This window comes from Heloderma suspectum, chromosome 2 (assembly GCF_057233095.1).
Source record: "Heloderma suspectum isolate Gila_16-S chromosome 2, 16-S_ref, whole genome shotgun sequence".
NCBI lineage: Eukaryota > Metazoa > Chordata > Lepidosauria > Squamata > Helodermatidae > Heloderma > Heloderma suspectum.
The window spans coordinates 170,946,835-170,963,838 of record NC_139459.1 but is presented as its reverse complement, the minus strand read 5'-3'; the positions used below and the strand labels follow the sequence as shown (position 1 = coordinate 170,963,838).

Sequence of the window (17,004 nt, the reverse complement as noted above, 5' to 3'; positions counted from 1 at the left end):
ATGAGCTATGCTGGCTAGGGCTGATGGGAGCTGAAGGCCAACAACATCTCGAGGGCCACAAGTTGCCCACTCCTGAAGTATAGGACTGCTCTGCCCAACAAGGTTGTGGTTTCTTATTGCACCCATTGGCCTTGTCTTTCACATCTCCAGTTGAAACCAGGGAAGAGGCAGCCGCAGAGCCTCCGGCCTGCTCCCTCCACAGCCCTGTCACCCTCCCACCTCACTGGAGACCTAACCGCAGCAGATGAGGGAAAGGGGCAGACATTGAGACCACAGAGAAACAGTGGTGCGAGTAGGTAATTTGAGACCCCGGACTGAATGGTCTTATGGCCCCTTTAGGCGTCTGTACATATTACTTCAGTTGTGAAGCAAACAACTCACCTTTCTCTTCGCCCTCCCAACCACCATTCTTTGCTTTACAACTGCTTCTACGTTCCAACCATGTTAGAACAACAAAACTGTTTGCCATCCCTGATGCTAAAAAAGAAAAGATACTGAGCGTGTGCACTTTTGCATTTTAAGCTCACTTAAATCATACCACTCCCATGACTGCAAGAATAAAATGGTTTTATTCCTTCTGCTGTTTGCGTCTGCTGCCCTCATCACCCACTCTCTGGGTGGTCATTTGGGGTCCTCCTGTGTTGCCCAGGACTTTGGGCCCAAGGTCTCTGCCCTAGTGGGCTCTCTTCCTGCATCCACCGGAGATTTTAACAGGCAATGTCTTATATAAAAGAGATGGCATGCCTAGACTATGAGCCATGGAACACTGAAGGGACTAGAGTACAGACAAACCAAAGAACAAGCCCACACACAGCAGTTCCAGGGCAGGGTCACTGCTCGTCTCTCACCACAACAGTTTCACTGGGCATTCTTTCCCACAGCACACACTAGCCAGACCAACACACACACACACACACACACACAAACACACGTGCCTTTGGTTCTGTATGCTTTATTTCCAGTCCCTCTGTAGCCAAAGACAGGACCATGAGTCCTTCAGCTGAAGTGAAGGGCATGGTGGAAGCCCTTGCTACGAGGCAGAGTCAGACGCCTCTGAGCTGTCCTTGATGTCTGTGCTCTCTGTGGCCTCGCTGACCTCACTGACATCCTTGCTATCCCCGCTGTCCTCTGCCCCGGGCCCAGTGCCCACCACGGTCCCTGGGCATTTGTCGTCCCGGCAGCACTCGCCCACGTGGTTGGCCTTGTGGTCGCCGCCCTTGTTCTCGATGGAGCCCAGCACGGAGTGCTTGCTCTTCTCCTTCAAGTCCACCTGCCTCCGCAGCTGTGAGGGAAAGGATGCTGGGTAAAGCTGGGATTTTTAGCCAGTGGGGGTGGGGAATTAAGCAACCGTTAACTATTAAATGGGAGGGGGCCATAGCTGAGAGGGCCCTGCTTCGCATGCAGAAGTTCCCAGGTTCGATCCCTGGCACCGCCTGAAATCCCGGAGAGCTGCTGCCAGTCAGTATTCACAATACTGGGCTAGATGGACCAATGACTGACCCCAGTGTAAGGCAGCTTCCCAAGTTCCTATGTAACTATCAATCAGGCCCCTTGAGGCAGTGGTTTGCTTGCCCCTCACTGTTCCTGACGGAAAGGCAAAGGATGAGTGCAGCTCGGGGAACAGCTGCTTCAAGCTGCAGGTGTCGGCTCCCTGGCTGGCCTCAGCCCTCGCCCTTCTCTGAGGGATGGGGCTTTGGGGAGGGGCCTCCGCCAGGACCTCAGCAGGCTGGCTGGGGTGGCACAGAAGGCTGAATGTAGCCCACAAGCCAGAGGTTCCCCAACCCTGCTCTAGGGCTAAGGGAGAGGTCAGAGAAACACAGCAAAACAAAGAATGGGTGAGGAATGCCGCCTGGAATCTTCAGCTTCCCTGTGTTAAGAACATAAGAGCCGTGCTGGATTGGACTAAGGGTCCATCTTGTCCAGCATTCTGTTCACAAAGCGGCTGGCCAGCCACCCATGGGAAGCCCACAAGTGCAACAGCACCCTCCCACCCACGTTCGCCTCTGTTTCCTTCCAGGCTGCACTGCCCCTATCCAGAGACTCCAACCGTCAAGAGCCTGGCTTAGCCATGGTTATTTTTGGTGTCACTAATGCAGCAGGTCGCTACGCTCTTGCCCCTGCCAGGAGTCGGGCTGGCCGCCAGCGTCTGCACTATCTGGAGATGCTGAACTAACTTCAAGGGCCACTGCAGCTAGGGGAACAGCAGCCTCAGCTCTGGGATATCAAGGACACACGCACACGCGAACACCTACTCCTGCATTGAGGGCATCAGCGGGATCCCTGCTCACCTCCTCCGCCATCTGCGTCAAGTCACGCTTCATAGCGTACGCGTCTTCCCCATCAGCGTAGTATTTGGGCTCCACTTCACTGATCCTGTCAGAAAGAGCAGGCAGGCTAACTTCACCTGGAAAACCAGCACAGCCTGGGACCTGAACGTTGCCCTGAGCTTGCCTGCAGCTGGTGTGATGTAGCAGGCAAGGAGGGCAAGCTGGGAAGCTCCCAGTTCAAATCCCCTCTCAGCTATGCATTCAAGAGGCAGCTCGGGCAGGGCATGGTTCTTGCAGCCTTAGATCCCCCCTCCCCCACCTCGAATATAAGGATACTAATACCGGCCAGCTTTACAGGGTTGTGGTAAGGATTACTGAGAGAATGCCCAGGAAGTGAACGCTCAAAAACCACTGTTATTAATGCTCAAGTAGTAATATCTTGAGATGGCGAGCAGGTGGTGAGAATGGGAGAAACCCGAGGGTCATAAAAAGCTCTTCATGCCTAGCATTGGGGCATTAGCCTTAGCAATGTGTTCCATTGCCCCACAACCCTACAAAAATAAATCCAAATATTTCATCAGGTTTTCATCCTTTTCAGCCAAGTTCCAGTTGGTTGTATTCTACAAGGGAAGCGAAGCTGTGTGCTCAGGCACACACAAACTAGGACCGCATACAGCACACCGCCCAGATGAAGCTTCAACAGGCAAGACCATTGTTTATCAGGCGTATTGTAAGTACTGAGCTGGATGAACTACTGACTAGGCTCTATACAAGCCAGTTCCTTATCTGCATAAATCCGCTCAGTTTGCTCTGCTGTATTCCAACTCAGCTAGAAACTTTGGCAGACGTCTCCACCGACCAATGTGGCGGTTTGTGAGGCTCCCCGGTGCCAAGAGAAGACCTTCAGAGAAGCACAAGGAGGCATGGGTACCAAAGTCCATCAGAAATAGGCAGCACACAAGGAACATAAGCTCCGCTTATGGAAGGGCTGTAGCTGAGTAGCAGCTCACATGCTTTGCATGAAGAAGGTTCATCCCCAGCATCTCCAGGTAGGGCTGGTGAAGACTTCTGTCTGAATCCCTGGAGAGCCTCTGCCAATCAGTGCAGACAATACTGAGCTACATGGACCAATGGTCTGACTCCGTATACGTCAACTTCCTGTATTCCCTAGCAGAGGCCAATACACCCATACATATCATACTGTTGAATCCATGAGGAATAGAGCTTGCTTTTCCCTCCTTTGGTTAACAGAACACTGAGGCTTTGGGAAATACAAGCCATTTCTAGTGTCACAGGAACCTTCCTTCCTTCCTTATTTATTTATTTACTGCATTTATACCCCGTTTTTCCTCTTGCAAGGAAACCAAGGCGGCTTACATTATCCTCCTCCTCTCCATTTTATCCTCACAACAACCACCCTGTGAGGTGGGTTGGGCTGAGAGTGTGCGACTGGCCCAAAGTCACCCAGTGAGCTTCCATGGCCGAGTGGGGACTAGAACCCGGATCTCCCAGCTCCTAGTCCAACACTCTGCCCACTACACCATACTGGCTCTTCAGTTCACTGTATCCCACATTAAGCTCTCCTGCCTCTGAAAGAGCTTCAAGGAGCTCAGAAGGGTATTTCACCTACACAACAAGATTGCAAGGTATGCTAGGCTGAGAAATAATGACTTGCTCAAAGCCACCCAGTGACTTTTGTAGCCAGTCAGGGGTCCAACCCTCCTTTTCCAACTAGCCTCTAACACTCTAGCTGCTCCAAGACCTCCCCGCCGCCCTTGCTGTCATGGTACTCACTGGAAATTGAGTGTGTTGGAATAGAGGTGCAGTGCTGCCCGGTTACTGCAAGACAAGAACGGGAAAAAGTTTGGAAAATTAAGAGGTTGAGAACGTAGGACTATGCAGTGCTTTTTTTCAGGAGAAAAAGGTACCAAAGCTCTTGGATTACTCATCCTCAGGAGTAGATGGCGATCAAATTGTAATGAAGAGCATTAAGATCGTGGGCAAACATTATCAATCAGTCAATATAATAGAAGAAAAGGTGCCTGAACTCAAGTTTTTGTGAGTTCCACCAGAAAAAAAGCACTGGGACTATGGGTACTGTGATAAGATTGAAGTTTTCCATACACCCCTCCCTCTTTCTCCTCTCCTAATCCCACCCCAAGTAGAACAGAGTTCTTGTGAATTGTAACTACCTCTTGGGTGGACCCTGCAGAGGGGTTATGTGGAGAGTGAGCCTGCTTAGGATCAAAGTGGTCGGGAGTGGGAACTTGGTAGGAAGTCAGGTCAGAGAAATCCAGAAACAGGGAATCCCAGAAGTGTGACAGAATTGCTCAGATTCCTGCTTCCAATGCATGTGGCAAGAGGAAACAACAGAGGGTTGAAAATAAGAAGTCAGTGGAGGACAGATGCTTGTTCTGCATGTGACCACAAAAGGGTGTTTCATGGACACCCGCCCACGTTGAAAGTACGTGCGAAAGGGGCTGCATGGGCTACCCCACATCCATTGCATGCTGCGGCCGTGTCCCCCTGCACATGGCAGAAATGCTTCCTCAATCATCCACACTTTCAGACAGTATGGGAAAGGGCTGACGTACACGTCAGCCACATCGCCAAACACGCGGATGACAGGGAGCTGTTTCCACGGTGGGTGCTGAGGTGAAGGAGGAGAGGGGTTTGTGTGAACCACCCTCAAGCATATGTAACACTGGTGGTGGGGACATACAGCAGGCCTGCCATTAGCAACTCACCCAGGGTAATAATTACGTGGTAACAATAGTACATTTGTGATTTACTTCTTTGGAAGGCTGAAGCAGGTGAAGCTGAATAGGGGAAAGGAGAGACTCACCTCTTACGCACATGGAGCGAGACATACTTGGCGTTGAAGTTCTCTATCATGGCACGCGAGGCCTGGTCCATCAGCTTTTGAGCCAGGCCCAGGCGTCGGTGGGAACGCTTGACCGCCTAGTGAAGAGGGAGGGCAGTTAGCAGGCATTTTGCTTTTCCCAAGTACAGAGGCTGCTTCTCCAAGTGAAGGATTTCACAGATTTGTCTAATTCAGGACACCACCACCACCCACTTCTAAACTGAGCCCAATTTCTGAGATATTCCAGCTAACACTCTGCCAGCCACCTCTCTGGTGCAGTGCTGCAAATCCCACTGATGCACATGCTGGAGATCACAGCAATTTGATAACACACAACATTTTAGCGGGGAGTGCAAACCGATTCCCCTCACCTCCACCCTTTTGTCTGGGCAGTGACCTGAATGGCACGAACTGAGCAGTTCCTTCCTCCAGCAGATGCTTGCAGAGTTACTGCTCAGGTTCTCCAAGAGAGAAGATCGTCAGCTGCAGTTGATCAGGATTCCAGCTGTCACGGCCACCCCTTGCAAGTATTTCATAATCGCAGGGAGGGGGGAATCCCACCCCACACAGCTTAGGGCAGGGATGGGGAACCTCCGGCCTAAGACCCGATTAGAGACCCCTTCCCCTACCCAATGCCCTTCTCTGAAGCCCCACCCCTCAGAGAAGGGTGCCCCAGTCTAGCCATGGAGGAAGAGATCTCTTGATCGATGGCCGGATCACTCTGTTTTCTCCGTGCACAGACCTGAGTATACAAATGGGGTGGGGGGGTGGGGGGGTGGGGTGCGCACGCGCACACATGTTTAAGTAAGAGTGTGAGTGGCCCTGCCCACTGCTGGCATACAGCTCCCTTACATACGTTCAGGGTGATAGTGCAGCTCTTGTGGTAAAACACATTCCCACACCTGAACTAGGGCCTAAATACGTGGGTAGGCAAGTTGCAGCCCTCCAGATGCTTTGGCCTACAACTTCCATGAACCCTCTCCATTGGCTTTGTGGGCTAGGCCTGATGGGAGCTGTAAGCCAAACCACATGGAGAACCACAAGCTGCCCACCCCTGGCCTAACCAACAATCTCAAGTCCTGCTAGAAGACTGCAATTTACTGCTCTCAACCTGTATGTTTCGCCTGCTTCGGGGCCATAACAATGGAGAATAAAGGGCAAGGAGGTATTACCAGGGATGTGATGTGTCCATGGGGGACGTCATCAGGGTCTTCTTCCCTAGAGAAGAAAGTGAAATTGTCAGCTCAGCTCCAACTACACCCACCACAAAAACAGCTAGCTAAGCATCAATGTCTATACGTCATAACCCTTAAGTCGAATTGCCCATTACATGCAATAGCTGTTAGTTTAGTGTGCAATCCTATGCATGTTTAGACAGAAAGAAGGCCTACAACTCCCAGCATGCCTCAGCCAGCCATGCTGACTGGGGCATGCTGGGAGTTGTAGGACTTTTTTTTTCCTGTATAAACATGCGTACGATTGCACCTTAGATGACATGAAACCACTTAGACTAATGACACTTTTATTCACTAACTGGACAAAATTTCAGCTCATTTCATGAAAATGAGACTACATCTCTCCACTTAATACAACTCTCAGAAATTGCAGCAAGTGGATGGTGAGTTTACCTTAAGTGCGTAACCCCATGCTTCTATTTTGTGAAATGGTGCCCAGACTATGAAATAAAACCACCAACAGAATAGCAAGTGGAAACATTTTTTATTTGTCATAAGAAACCAATATTTGAAACCAAAAAGTGGTCAATTATAGTGGAATGGAGTTAGGGCATCAGACATATTTAAAGAGTTCTCATTTGTTTGGACACACTTAATAGCTATGACAATGGCTACTGAAAAGCACTTTCATCTTGAAATATCCACACCGCTTGCTTTTACACTGTACTTTTCAAGCACACTTAGTAAACAAACAAACAAATAAATAAGGAAGTGTCACCAGTTGCCACAGAAGTACATAAAAAAAATCTTCACAGTTAGGACAGTAGAAACTTTTGTCTGTTATGACTAATAAGTAAACAAGAAAATGTTTTCAGTAGCTGCTCTGGTAGTTGTTTGTTATGCAATACATTTCACAAAATGGAAGAACGGGGTTATCCACCTTAAACAAAACATGCCATCCACTTGCTGCCATTTCTGAGAGTTGCATTAAGTGGAGGGATGCAGTCTCCTTTCCATGAAATGGGTTGACATTTTGTTGAGATACAGAAGACAGAAGTGTTGCAGCACTAAGTGGCTTCAGTTCACCAAATGGACAGTTCTCGCATGTAACGGGGCAATTCCCATTACGTAAAGGATACAACACATTCACCCGGTTCACATGTAACAGCAGCAAATTGTGGGTTAATTAATTGTGCACATTGGGCACATTCCATGGCCTTTTTGAATATTCAACCCCTGATCAGGCTGGTCCACACCACCACATTGCTACATGATGCATAGTGCTCTGATTTGGATATTAATCTTGGGTGAAACAACCCATATTTAACCTACAATTAGTAGCTAGGTTAACCGTGGCCTGTTTTACACACGATTAACTTATAGTGTCTGGGTTCGGACATCATGTTGCAATGTTGGGGGGATCAGGGGCTGAATATTCAAAGAGGCCACGGAACGTGCCCAGCACGTGCTGTGGCAAATCATGGGCTAATTAACGTTACACGCGAACAGCCTCACTACATACCAAACTACAGTAATACCCACTCTCACTCACCAGTCAGTTCATATCACATGCTCAACGCCTGGAATATCACACTGTTCTTTCCTGTACTTATCCACACCTTTCAACTCCAGATGAAAAAATAAAGAACACCACACAGAGACATGCACATATATTCCTGAAGGGAGTGGGATAGATGAATTGAGTACAGCTGAAGCAATTTCTGTATTGTAATATAGGATATTCCCCTTCATGGATCACTGCCTTGTTGTGGCGAAGGGGCTTGCGTAACTCAGTGAAGCCATAAGCTATGCCGTGCAGGGCCACCCAAGACGGACAGGTCATGGCAGAGAGTTCTGACAAAATGTGGTCCACTGGAGAAGGAAATGGCAACCCACTCCAGTATTCTTGCCAAGAAAACCCCATGGAACGTATCACAAGGCTAAAAGAGATGACGCCGGAAGATGAGCCCCTCAGGTCGGAAGGTGTCCAATATGCTACTGGGGAAGAGCAGAGGGTATTTCCAAGTAGCGCCAGAAAGAGTGAAGCGGCTGGGCCAAAGCCGAAAGGACACTCAGCTGTGGATGTGTCTGGCAGTGAAAAGAAAATCCGATGCTGTAAAGAACAATATTGTTTAGGAACCTGGAATGTCAGATCAATGAATCAAGGTAAGCTGGAGGTGGTCAAACATGAGATGGCAAGATTGAACATCGACATCTTGGGAATCAGCGAACTAAAATGGACAGGCATGGGCGAATTTAATTCAGGTGACCATCATATCTACTATTGTGGGCAAGAATCCCTTAGAAGAAATGGAGTAGCACTCATAGTCAACAAAAGGGTGGGAAAAGCAGTACTGGGGTACAATCTTAAAAACGATAGAATGATCTCAGTACGAATCCAAGGCAAACCATTCAACATCACAATAATTCAAGTCTATGCCCCAACCACTGAGGCCGAAGAAGCTGAGGTTGATCGGTTCTATGAAGACCTACAACACCTTCTAGAACTAACACCAAAAAAAGATGTCCTCTTCATCATAGGGGATTGGAATGCTAAAGTAGGAAGTCAAGAAATCACCGGGATAACAGGCAAGCATGGCCTTGGTGTACAAAATGAAGCAGGACAAAAGCTAATAGAGTTTTGCCAAGAGAACATGCTGATCATAGCAAACACTCTTTTCCAACAGCACAAGAGGCGACTCTACACATGGACGTCACCAGATGGTCAATATCGAAATCAGATTGATTATGTCCTTTGCAGCCAAAGATGGAGAAGCTCCATACAGTCAGTAAAAACAAGACCTGGAGCTGACTGTGGCTCAGATCATGAGCTGCTTCTTGCAAAATTTCGGCTTAAATTGAAGAACGTCGGGAAAACCACTAAACCGTTCAGGTATGACCTAAATCATATCCCTGATGAATATACAGTGGAGGTGAGGAATAGATTTCAGGGATTAGACCTGATAGACAGAGTGCCTGAGGAACTATGGACGGAGGTCCGTAACATTGTTCAGGAGGCAGCAACGAAATCCGTCCCAAAGAAAAAGAAATGCAAGAAAGCCAAGTGGCTGTCTGATGAGGCTTTACAAGTAGCTCACGAAAGAAGGGAAGCGAAAAGCAAAGGAGAAAGGGGAAGATATACCCAACTGAATGCAGAGTTCCAGAGAATAGCAAGGAGAGACAAGAAGGCCTTCTTAAATGAACAATGCAAAGAAATCGAAGAAAACAACAGAATGGGAAAGACTAGAGATCTCTTCAAGAAAATTGGAGATCTCAAGGGAATGTTTTGTGCAAAGACGGGCATGATAAAGGACAAAGAAGGCAGGGACCTAACAGAAGCAGATGAGATTAAGAAGAGGTGGCAAGAATACACAGAAGAACTATACAGGAAAGATCTGAATGTCCCTGATAGCCATGATAGTGCGGTCACTGAACTTGAGCCGGACATCCTAGAGAGTGAAGTCAAGTGGGCCTTAGGAAGCATTAGTAACAACAAAGCTAGCGGAGATGACAGTATTCCAGCCGAGCTATTTAAAATCCTAAAAGATGATGCTGTTAAAGTGCTGCATTCAATATGCCAACAAATCTGGAACACTCAACAGTGGCCACAAGACTGGAAAAGGTCAGTTTACATTCCAATTCCAAAGAAGGGCAACGCCAAAGAGTGTTCAAACTACCGCACAATTGCGCTCATTTCACATGCCAGCAAGGTGATGCTCAAAATCCTACAAGCTAGGCTTCAGCAGTATGCGAACCGAGAACTACCGGAAGTACAAGCTGGGTTTAGAAGAGGCAGAGGAACTAGAGATCAAATCGCCAACATTCACTGCATCATGGAGAAAGCAAGAGAATTCCAGAAAAACGTCTATTTCTGCTTCATTGACTACGCTAAAGCCTTTGATTGTGTGGATCACAACAAACTGTGGCAAATTCTTAAAGTGATGGGAGTACCAGACCTCCTTACCTGTCTCCTGAGAAACCTGTACGAGGGTCAAGAAGCAACAGTAAGAACCAGAGATGGAACAATCGATTGGTTCAAAATTGGGAAAGGAGTACGACAAGGCTGCATATTGTCACCCTGCTTATTTAACTTATATGCAGAGTACATCATGAGAAATGCCGGGTTGGATGAATCACAGGTCGGAATTAAGATTGCCGGGAGAATTATTAACAACCTCCGATATGCAGACGATACCACCCTAATGGCAGAAAGCGAAGAGGATCTCAAGAGCCTCTTGTTGAGGGTGAAAGAGGAGAGTGCAAAAGCTGGTTTGAAATTCAACATTAAAAAAACTAAGATCATGTCATCTGGCCCTATCACTTCCTGGCATATAGAAGGGGAAGAAATGGAAGCAGTGACAGATTTTACTTTCTTGGGCTCCAAGATCACCGCAGACGGTGACTGTAGCCATGAAATTAAAAGACGCTTGCTCCTTGGGAGGAAAGCTATGGCACACCTAGACAGCATAGTAAGAAGCAGAGACATCACCTTGCCGACAAAGGTCCATCTAATCAAAGCTATGGTTTTCCCAGTAGTAATGTATGGCTGTGAGAGCTGGACTATAAGGAAGGCTGAGCGCCGAAGAATTGATGCTTTCGAACTGTGGTGCTGGAGAAGACTCTTACGAGTCCCCTGGACTGCAAGGAGGTCAAATCAGTCCATCCTAAAGGAAATCAACCCTGAGTGCTCACTGGAAGGACAGATAATGAAGCTGAAGCTCCAATATTTTGGCCACCTAATGCGAAGAGAAAACTCCCTGGAAAAGACCCTGATGCTGGGAAAGACTGAAGGCAAAAGGAGAAGGGGACGGCAGAGGATGAGATGGCTAGATAGCATCACAGATGCAATGAATATGAACTTGAGCACGCTCCGGGAGAGAGCGCAGGACAGGAAGGCCTGGCGTGCTATGGTCCATGGGGTCACGAAGAGTCGGACACGACTGAACGACTGAACAACAACAACAACAAATATAGGATATTAATGACATATGGTAGCCAATGTATTCCCAAGTTGTGTCATTGTTTATTAATGTTTTATTTGTTTAAAAAATCAGTAAACACGAATTATTAAAAAAGACATGCACACGTATCCCAGAATGCATGCAAAGAACCTGCTATTTGTTATTGGAAACCCCATAGTCAAGACAAATGCATTGTTTATCAAAAGCATTTTTCCTGGAAGCAAAAATGTGGAAGAACCTCACACTCTATGGAAAAATAACTGGCAGAGCTGTTTTTAAACCAGGATTCAGAGCCTCACATCGGAGCATTGTTTTTTCAAGGCTTTCACACGCTATAAGGGCCATGACACAACAGCAGTCATTTCTTCTGCAAGTCAACTATGTATCCACTAGGACTACCACTACAGCTAATGGAATTTATACTTCAGATCGGTTAATAGGTTTGGATGATTTTTATTTTTTTTTACCATTTTCAGTATTGTGGATTAGATATCATTTATGATCTAGTGCTAGTTGGCAGTACATTCAGTTTCAGCATTTGTGGGAGTCTGTATACAGGCTTATCAGCAATCAGTGCTTCAGCACTGCCTGCACTGCTGGAGAAATTAACTGGTTCCTTACAGAAACCTAAGCCTACAATAGCTGTTTATAAAAGTCTTTTGGAATGTAGTAAAGCAGACGTTCAGAAGGTCAGAGATGAATGGAATAAAGAATTGGAATGTTCTGTATAGTCTAATCAATGGAAGGTTGCCTTAGCTTCTGCATGTCCTATTTCTGTAGACTTAAACCTGAGACGGATTCAACAACAACTGATGTTTCACATATATTGGACACCACAGAGGCTTGCTAAGAAGCAGCAGCTAGATGCTGGCGATGTAATGAGGACAATGCCTCACTGAAGCATATGATGTGGGCATGTCCTGTAGTGGCTTCTTTTTGGTTGGAAGTCATTGCTCATATAAATTTTGTTCTTGAAAAATCTGTGATAATAGCAGATGTTCATGCACTTTTAAATTACAACCCTGTGATGTGGGGATTAACAGATGGACAGCAAAAGTAGATACTGAGAGCCTTTACAGTTGCAAAGAGAGTTATACTCCAAGCTTGGAAGGGACACACCCACCATGGTCACTCAATGGACTCAATGGATCTCACTGCTCTTGCTACATTTGAGTATCTCCTACAACCATCAAAAGTCATATGGACGCTTATTTAGATATATGGATTGCTTATATTAACATATATATTTGAAATAATATTCCTTTCCCCCCTCTTTGTGTTCTTTTTTTCCTCCCCCTCCCACCCCCAATATCAAGGGAGATGTTAATGATTACTGTATAATGATACATTTTATTATATGAATCCCCCCCGCTTTTTGCTTTTTTTGCTGTGATGGTTGTGGTTATTGTCATTGTTGTTTATTTAATTTTATCTGTGGCATTTATATACCACTGAATAAAATCTCTCAGCAATGCATAATATTAAAATATTGTGTTGTGAATAAAAAGATTTTTTTTAAATTCTTACTAAGCAGAGTAGAATACTGCCTGCACATCGTTCCTTATATCTCCATATGTGAAAGAGCTACAGACTTAGTAGTCTGACGAAAACTCAGGGAAGGGGTCTGGAATATCTCTGAGCTGAACACACCACCCCATGCCTACAGAGCCTGTTGCAACTTTTCTAATATTTATTTAGCTTTCTTTCCTACTACTTCCCATGGGGCTTCAAGCTGCCATAATTTATATATTCCCCACTTCCCCTCACAACTTTGCAAGGGAGACGGTAAACAGCAAGCTGGTCAATGGCTGAGAAGGGATTCAAACTCCATTTCCTGTGGCCAGACCCAACGCCATCCATTTCACCCGAATGCCACTGTGCATGCGTTATAATAAAAACCCAACACACTGCTGAGGTGAACAAAGACTTTTCCCAAAGCTAGGAGGGCTGCATTGGCAATCCTGAGACCAGGGACTGCCCCCAAACCGGTTAGAAATTCCATTTCCAGAATGGTTGAGATGGAACATGCTCTGATGAGGTCGCAAAATAGAGATGATCCCAGGTATTCTAGAAGGCCTGGGGGATCTTGAAGGTACCCACAAGAGTGGAGTTTATATGCTTCATTGCCCCCTAGTATCTCTGCCCACCATTTTCCCATTTATGCAGCTGAATCCCCTCTTCCCCCAATGGCCACAGCTTCTTTCACCAAAAGGAAAAAGGATCTTTTTCCTTTTGCACCTTCAGGATCTAGGTGTATAACCTTCAAATTACAGGTAACGCTACTGTGCACTGTAGCCTCTTGCTTGGTTGCAATGTATGGAATTCCAAACACACACACACCATCCAATCAAAATTCCTACTCACATTTTAGCCAGCACGTAGCCCACAATCTTGCCGTTCTCATCCTCAGCAATGTAGGAGAGCTGGGGGAGAGCAAGAAGGTGATTAGAGGGACAAAGATCAAGTGGGAGGGACTTGGAGAAGAAACAGAACAACCACAGGTATGACAGTAAGCAGCATTGTCTTGAGAAAAGAGCTGCTCTTATTTTGGGAGCAAGATTAAAGAGCAATAATGCAGACCAGCAGAAAAACTGCTCTTCCACAGCAAAGCCAAAGGGAGAGATGAAGGAATAGTCCATCAATTTACCAAGCTCAAAGTCTGAGTCCATCCCTTAAGAATACAACTTAGCATGTATATAATGCTGTTTGAGGATTCAAGGTCCTTCACATATATTATTTCATCAGGATGCTTTTTAAACAACCACCCTGTCAGGTAAATTGGGATTATTATTATTCCCATATCACAGAGGTCCCATATCATAGAGGCAGGTTTAGTCATTTCCCTTCACTTCTGCAATGCTGCACTCCCTCTCCCCACCTGCTGTAATGAAACAGGACTTTGGGTATGCTGCAAAACAGAGAAGGGAACAGACAGGACTCGGGGCTAGGATGTGCAGTGTGTGTCAGGGGTGGCAGGAGAGAGAACAGCCATTAAAAACCACAGCTGCCTGAGGGAAGTTAAACTACACCCACATTGTCTGCGACCGTATGCTACCCAGTGAGTTTATGGCTGAGGTGAGATTTGAACCAGACATTTCCCAACTCTAATCCCAGGCCAGAGTAATGAGCGTTAATTAGATCACGTGGCTGCAGGCCCAGGCTGGGCCCACATGACAAAACAGACAAGGGCAACTTAAAGATGGAGTCAACAAAGCCTCAATATTAGTAATCATAGGCCTGTAAAACCTGCCCTGTAACATCAGACACCAGGGCACCTCCAAGCTGGAGGAGAGAGGCTAGAGGCCTAGTTCTCAGACACAGGCTGTGGCAGAGTGTATATGTTAGGGCACAGTAACTGGAGGATTCTGAGCCAGAACTAGCTTCTGGAGTTGCCCCACTACCATCACGGTTCCCAATGCAAAGTCAAAAGAGAAATGGGGTGAAGGAAGCTGTGGTTTATGGCAATCAGAATGGCAGCTAGGCCCTTTAGGGGGCTGAGATTGTGTCTCTTGGCCTGTTTTTCCTCCACTACCTTAACAAAAGTAGTTCCTGACCAGGGATGAATATATAAAGGGAGTAACCTGTGGCCAGGAGAGTCCATGATAGAAATAGTACTTCATCTGATAGTTCTCAGGCAAGCAAAGGAGGTTGCAGTGTTGCATGTTCATCAGGTCCTCAGGCTGGTGGTAGGGAAAGGAAAGAAATTTGAGACAAATAAAAGGAGGCTCCAATTACCATCCCACCCTCACTAGGCAAGCCCGTCAATGGCTAATAGCTGAATGGAACCTCCACATTCAACGGCAGTATACCTCAGAATACAAGATACCGGCAGCAACCAACAGGAGCTGGCCATCACAATCATGGCCTGCTCGTCATTTTCACAGAGGCATGTGCCTGGCCACTGCTGGAATCAGTATACTGGGCTAGAGATCAAAATAACGTCTGACTGATTTAGTAAGAATGGTCGTGTTGGATGAAGCTGACACCACAGATGACTGTCAGTGGCTACTAGCTGCAGTTGCCAAACAGAACCTCTGTGTTCAGAAGCAGGGTATTCATCTCTGAACACAAACTGCTGGGGATACCTAGCCCATCTCATCAAGCATTTTCTTTCAAATAGCAGATACCCCCGGAGCACTCACAGGCAAAGCAATGGCTGCCCTGTCTGTCCCCAGCATCTGACAGCCCCGGTATACTGCTCCTGAACAGGGAGGGTTCATTTGCCCCTCACAGCTAGCTAGCCCACCACTGACAGACTCAGGCTTGAGGCCAATTTGATGCAAGGAGGCAGCTCTGGGGAAAGCAATGAGACTTACTTCAGAGTAAGCCCCCGTCCTTCAGGCAGAGATGTTGGCTACCAGAGGGGAACCTGGGCTCGGTTTAAGCTGGGTGGGATTTCGAGGCCAAGTTCAAAACACGCGGCCCAAGAACCCCCCAGGACAGTTCGGAGCTGACTGTTTGGGTTCTTTAGAGAAAAATTAAAAAGGAGAAAAGATTCAAGCTTGCACAAATGTAGCTCGATTAACTATAGATAGGGGGATTGAGCGAGGGCCTTCACCGCCTCTGCCTTTTCTCCAGAGCAGGTTAAACCCCGGCCAGGCCTCCACTTCTTCCCCCCGGTACCCCAGCGCAGCCTCTACTCCGCCCGGCCTCCCACATCAACCCCCTCCCGTCGACCCCGGGGCTCGAACCCGCGCATTCCGGATATTCATGGTGTCGACCCTTCTTTCAGCTCACGCGGCGGCCAGAATCATCAAGGCAGCCAGTTCTAAGAGCACAGGAGGAGGTGGGTGGAGGAAAGACCGCGTCCTTCTCTGCTCCGCGGCCAATGCCTGGGCAGAGAAGAAAAAGCCGATAGCCAATCCCGATACAAAGCTTGCATTGCCGTCCCACCCCGTCGTCCAATACAAAAAAAAAAAATCCAAGTCCTACTCAGCATCCAATCAGAGCGCACCTCAGTCTGCTCACTTTGACCAATTGTGAAGCCGCTTACTCTCCTCTTCCTTTTTCTTATTTGTACTCCTCTATGGCGCTATTCGTTCGGTGCTTCCGCCCGTGTCCAGGTTAGGAAGACGAAAAAACTAAGATCATGGCATCTGGCCCCATCACTTCCTGGCATATAGAAGGGGAAGAAATGGAAGCAGTGACAGATTTTACTTTCTTGGGCTCCAAGATCACCGCAGACGGTGACTGTAGCCATGAAATTAAAAGACGCTTGCTCCTTGGGAGGAAAGCTATGGCAAACCTAGACAGCATAGTAAGAAGCAGAGACATCACCTTGCCGACAAAGGTCCATCTAATCAAAGCTATGGTTTTCCCAGTAGCAACATATGGCTGTGAGAGCTGGACTATAAGGAAGGCTGAGCGCCGAAGAATTGATGCTTTCGAACTGTGGTGCTGGAGAAGACTCTTACGAGTCCCCTGGACTGCAAGGAGGTCAAATCAGTCCATCCTAAAGGAAATCAACCCTGAGTGCTCATTGGAAGGACAGATACTGAAGCTGAAGCTCCAATATTTTGGCCACCTAATGCGAAGAGAAAACTCCCTGGAAAAGACCCTGATGCTGGGAAAGACTGAAGGCAAAAGGAGAAGGGGACGGCAGAGGATGAGATGGCTAGATAGCATCACGGATGCAATGAATATGAACTTGAGCACGCTCCGGGAGAGAGCGCAGGGCAGGAAGGCCTGGCGTGCTATGGTCAATGGGGTCACGAAGAGTCGGACACGACTGAACGACT

The 17,004-nt window shown here is 47.2% G+C and overlaps 1 protein-coding gene across 4 annotated transcripts; it reads right to left on the bottom strand.

Moving 5' to 3' along the window:
• Positions 1-547: 547 nt before the first annotated feature.
• Positions 548-16,082, bottom strand: NAA10 (N-alpha-acetyltransferase 10, NatA catalytic subunit). 4 transcript variants are annotated; one of them, XM_084836026.1, is made up of 9 exons: positions 15,958-16,082; positions 15,583-15,731; positions 14,848-14,946; positions 13,631-13,689; positions 6,303-6,348; positions 5,113-5,228; positions 4,062-4,106; positions 2,253-2,373; positions 550-1,282 (listed from the first exon to the last, which is right to left on the bottom strand). In XM_084836026.1, exons 3-9 carry the CDS (start codon positions 14,932-14,934, stop codon positions 1,031-1,033), a joined length of 726 nt encoding a protein of 241 aa, XP_084692152.1. In that variant the 5' UTR covers positions 14,935-14,946; positions 15,583-15,731; positions 15,958-16,082; the 3' UTR covers positions 550-1,030. The 4 variants fall into 4 exon arrangements, with proteins under 4 accessions (XP_084692151.1, XP_084692153.1, XP_084692152.1 ...); XM_084836028.1 differs by having other exon boundaries at positions 552-1,282; positions 2,289-2,373; XM_084836025.1 differs by lacking the exon at positions 15,583-15,731 and having other exon boundaries at positions 548-1,282.
• Between the last annotated feature and the right edge of the window lie 922 nt (positions 16,083-17,004).

Bases quoted from the DNA above. Each gene is read 5' to 3' on its own strand.
- NAA10 (XM_084836025.1), bottom strand. From the start codon at position 15,978: ATGAATATCCGGAATGCGCGG. The intron at 14,947-15,957 runs GTTCGAGCCCCG...CCCTACCACCAG, and splicing joins TGAATATCCGGAATGCGCGG to CCTGAGGACCTGATGAACAT. The intron at 5,229-6,302 runs GTAATACCTCCT...CCTCTTCACTAG, and splicing joins ATGGACACATCACATCCCTG to GCGGTCAAGCGTTCCCACCG.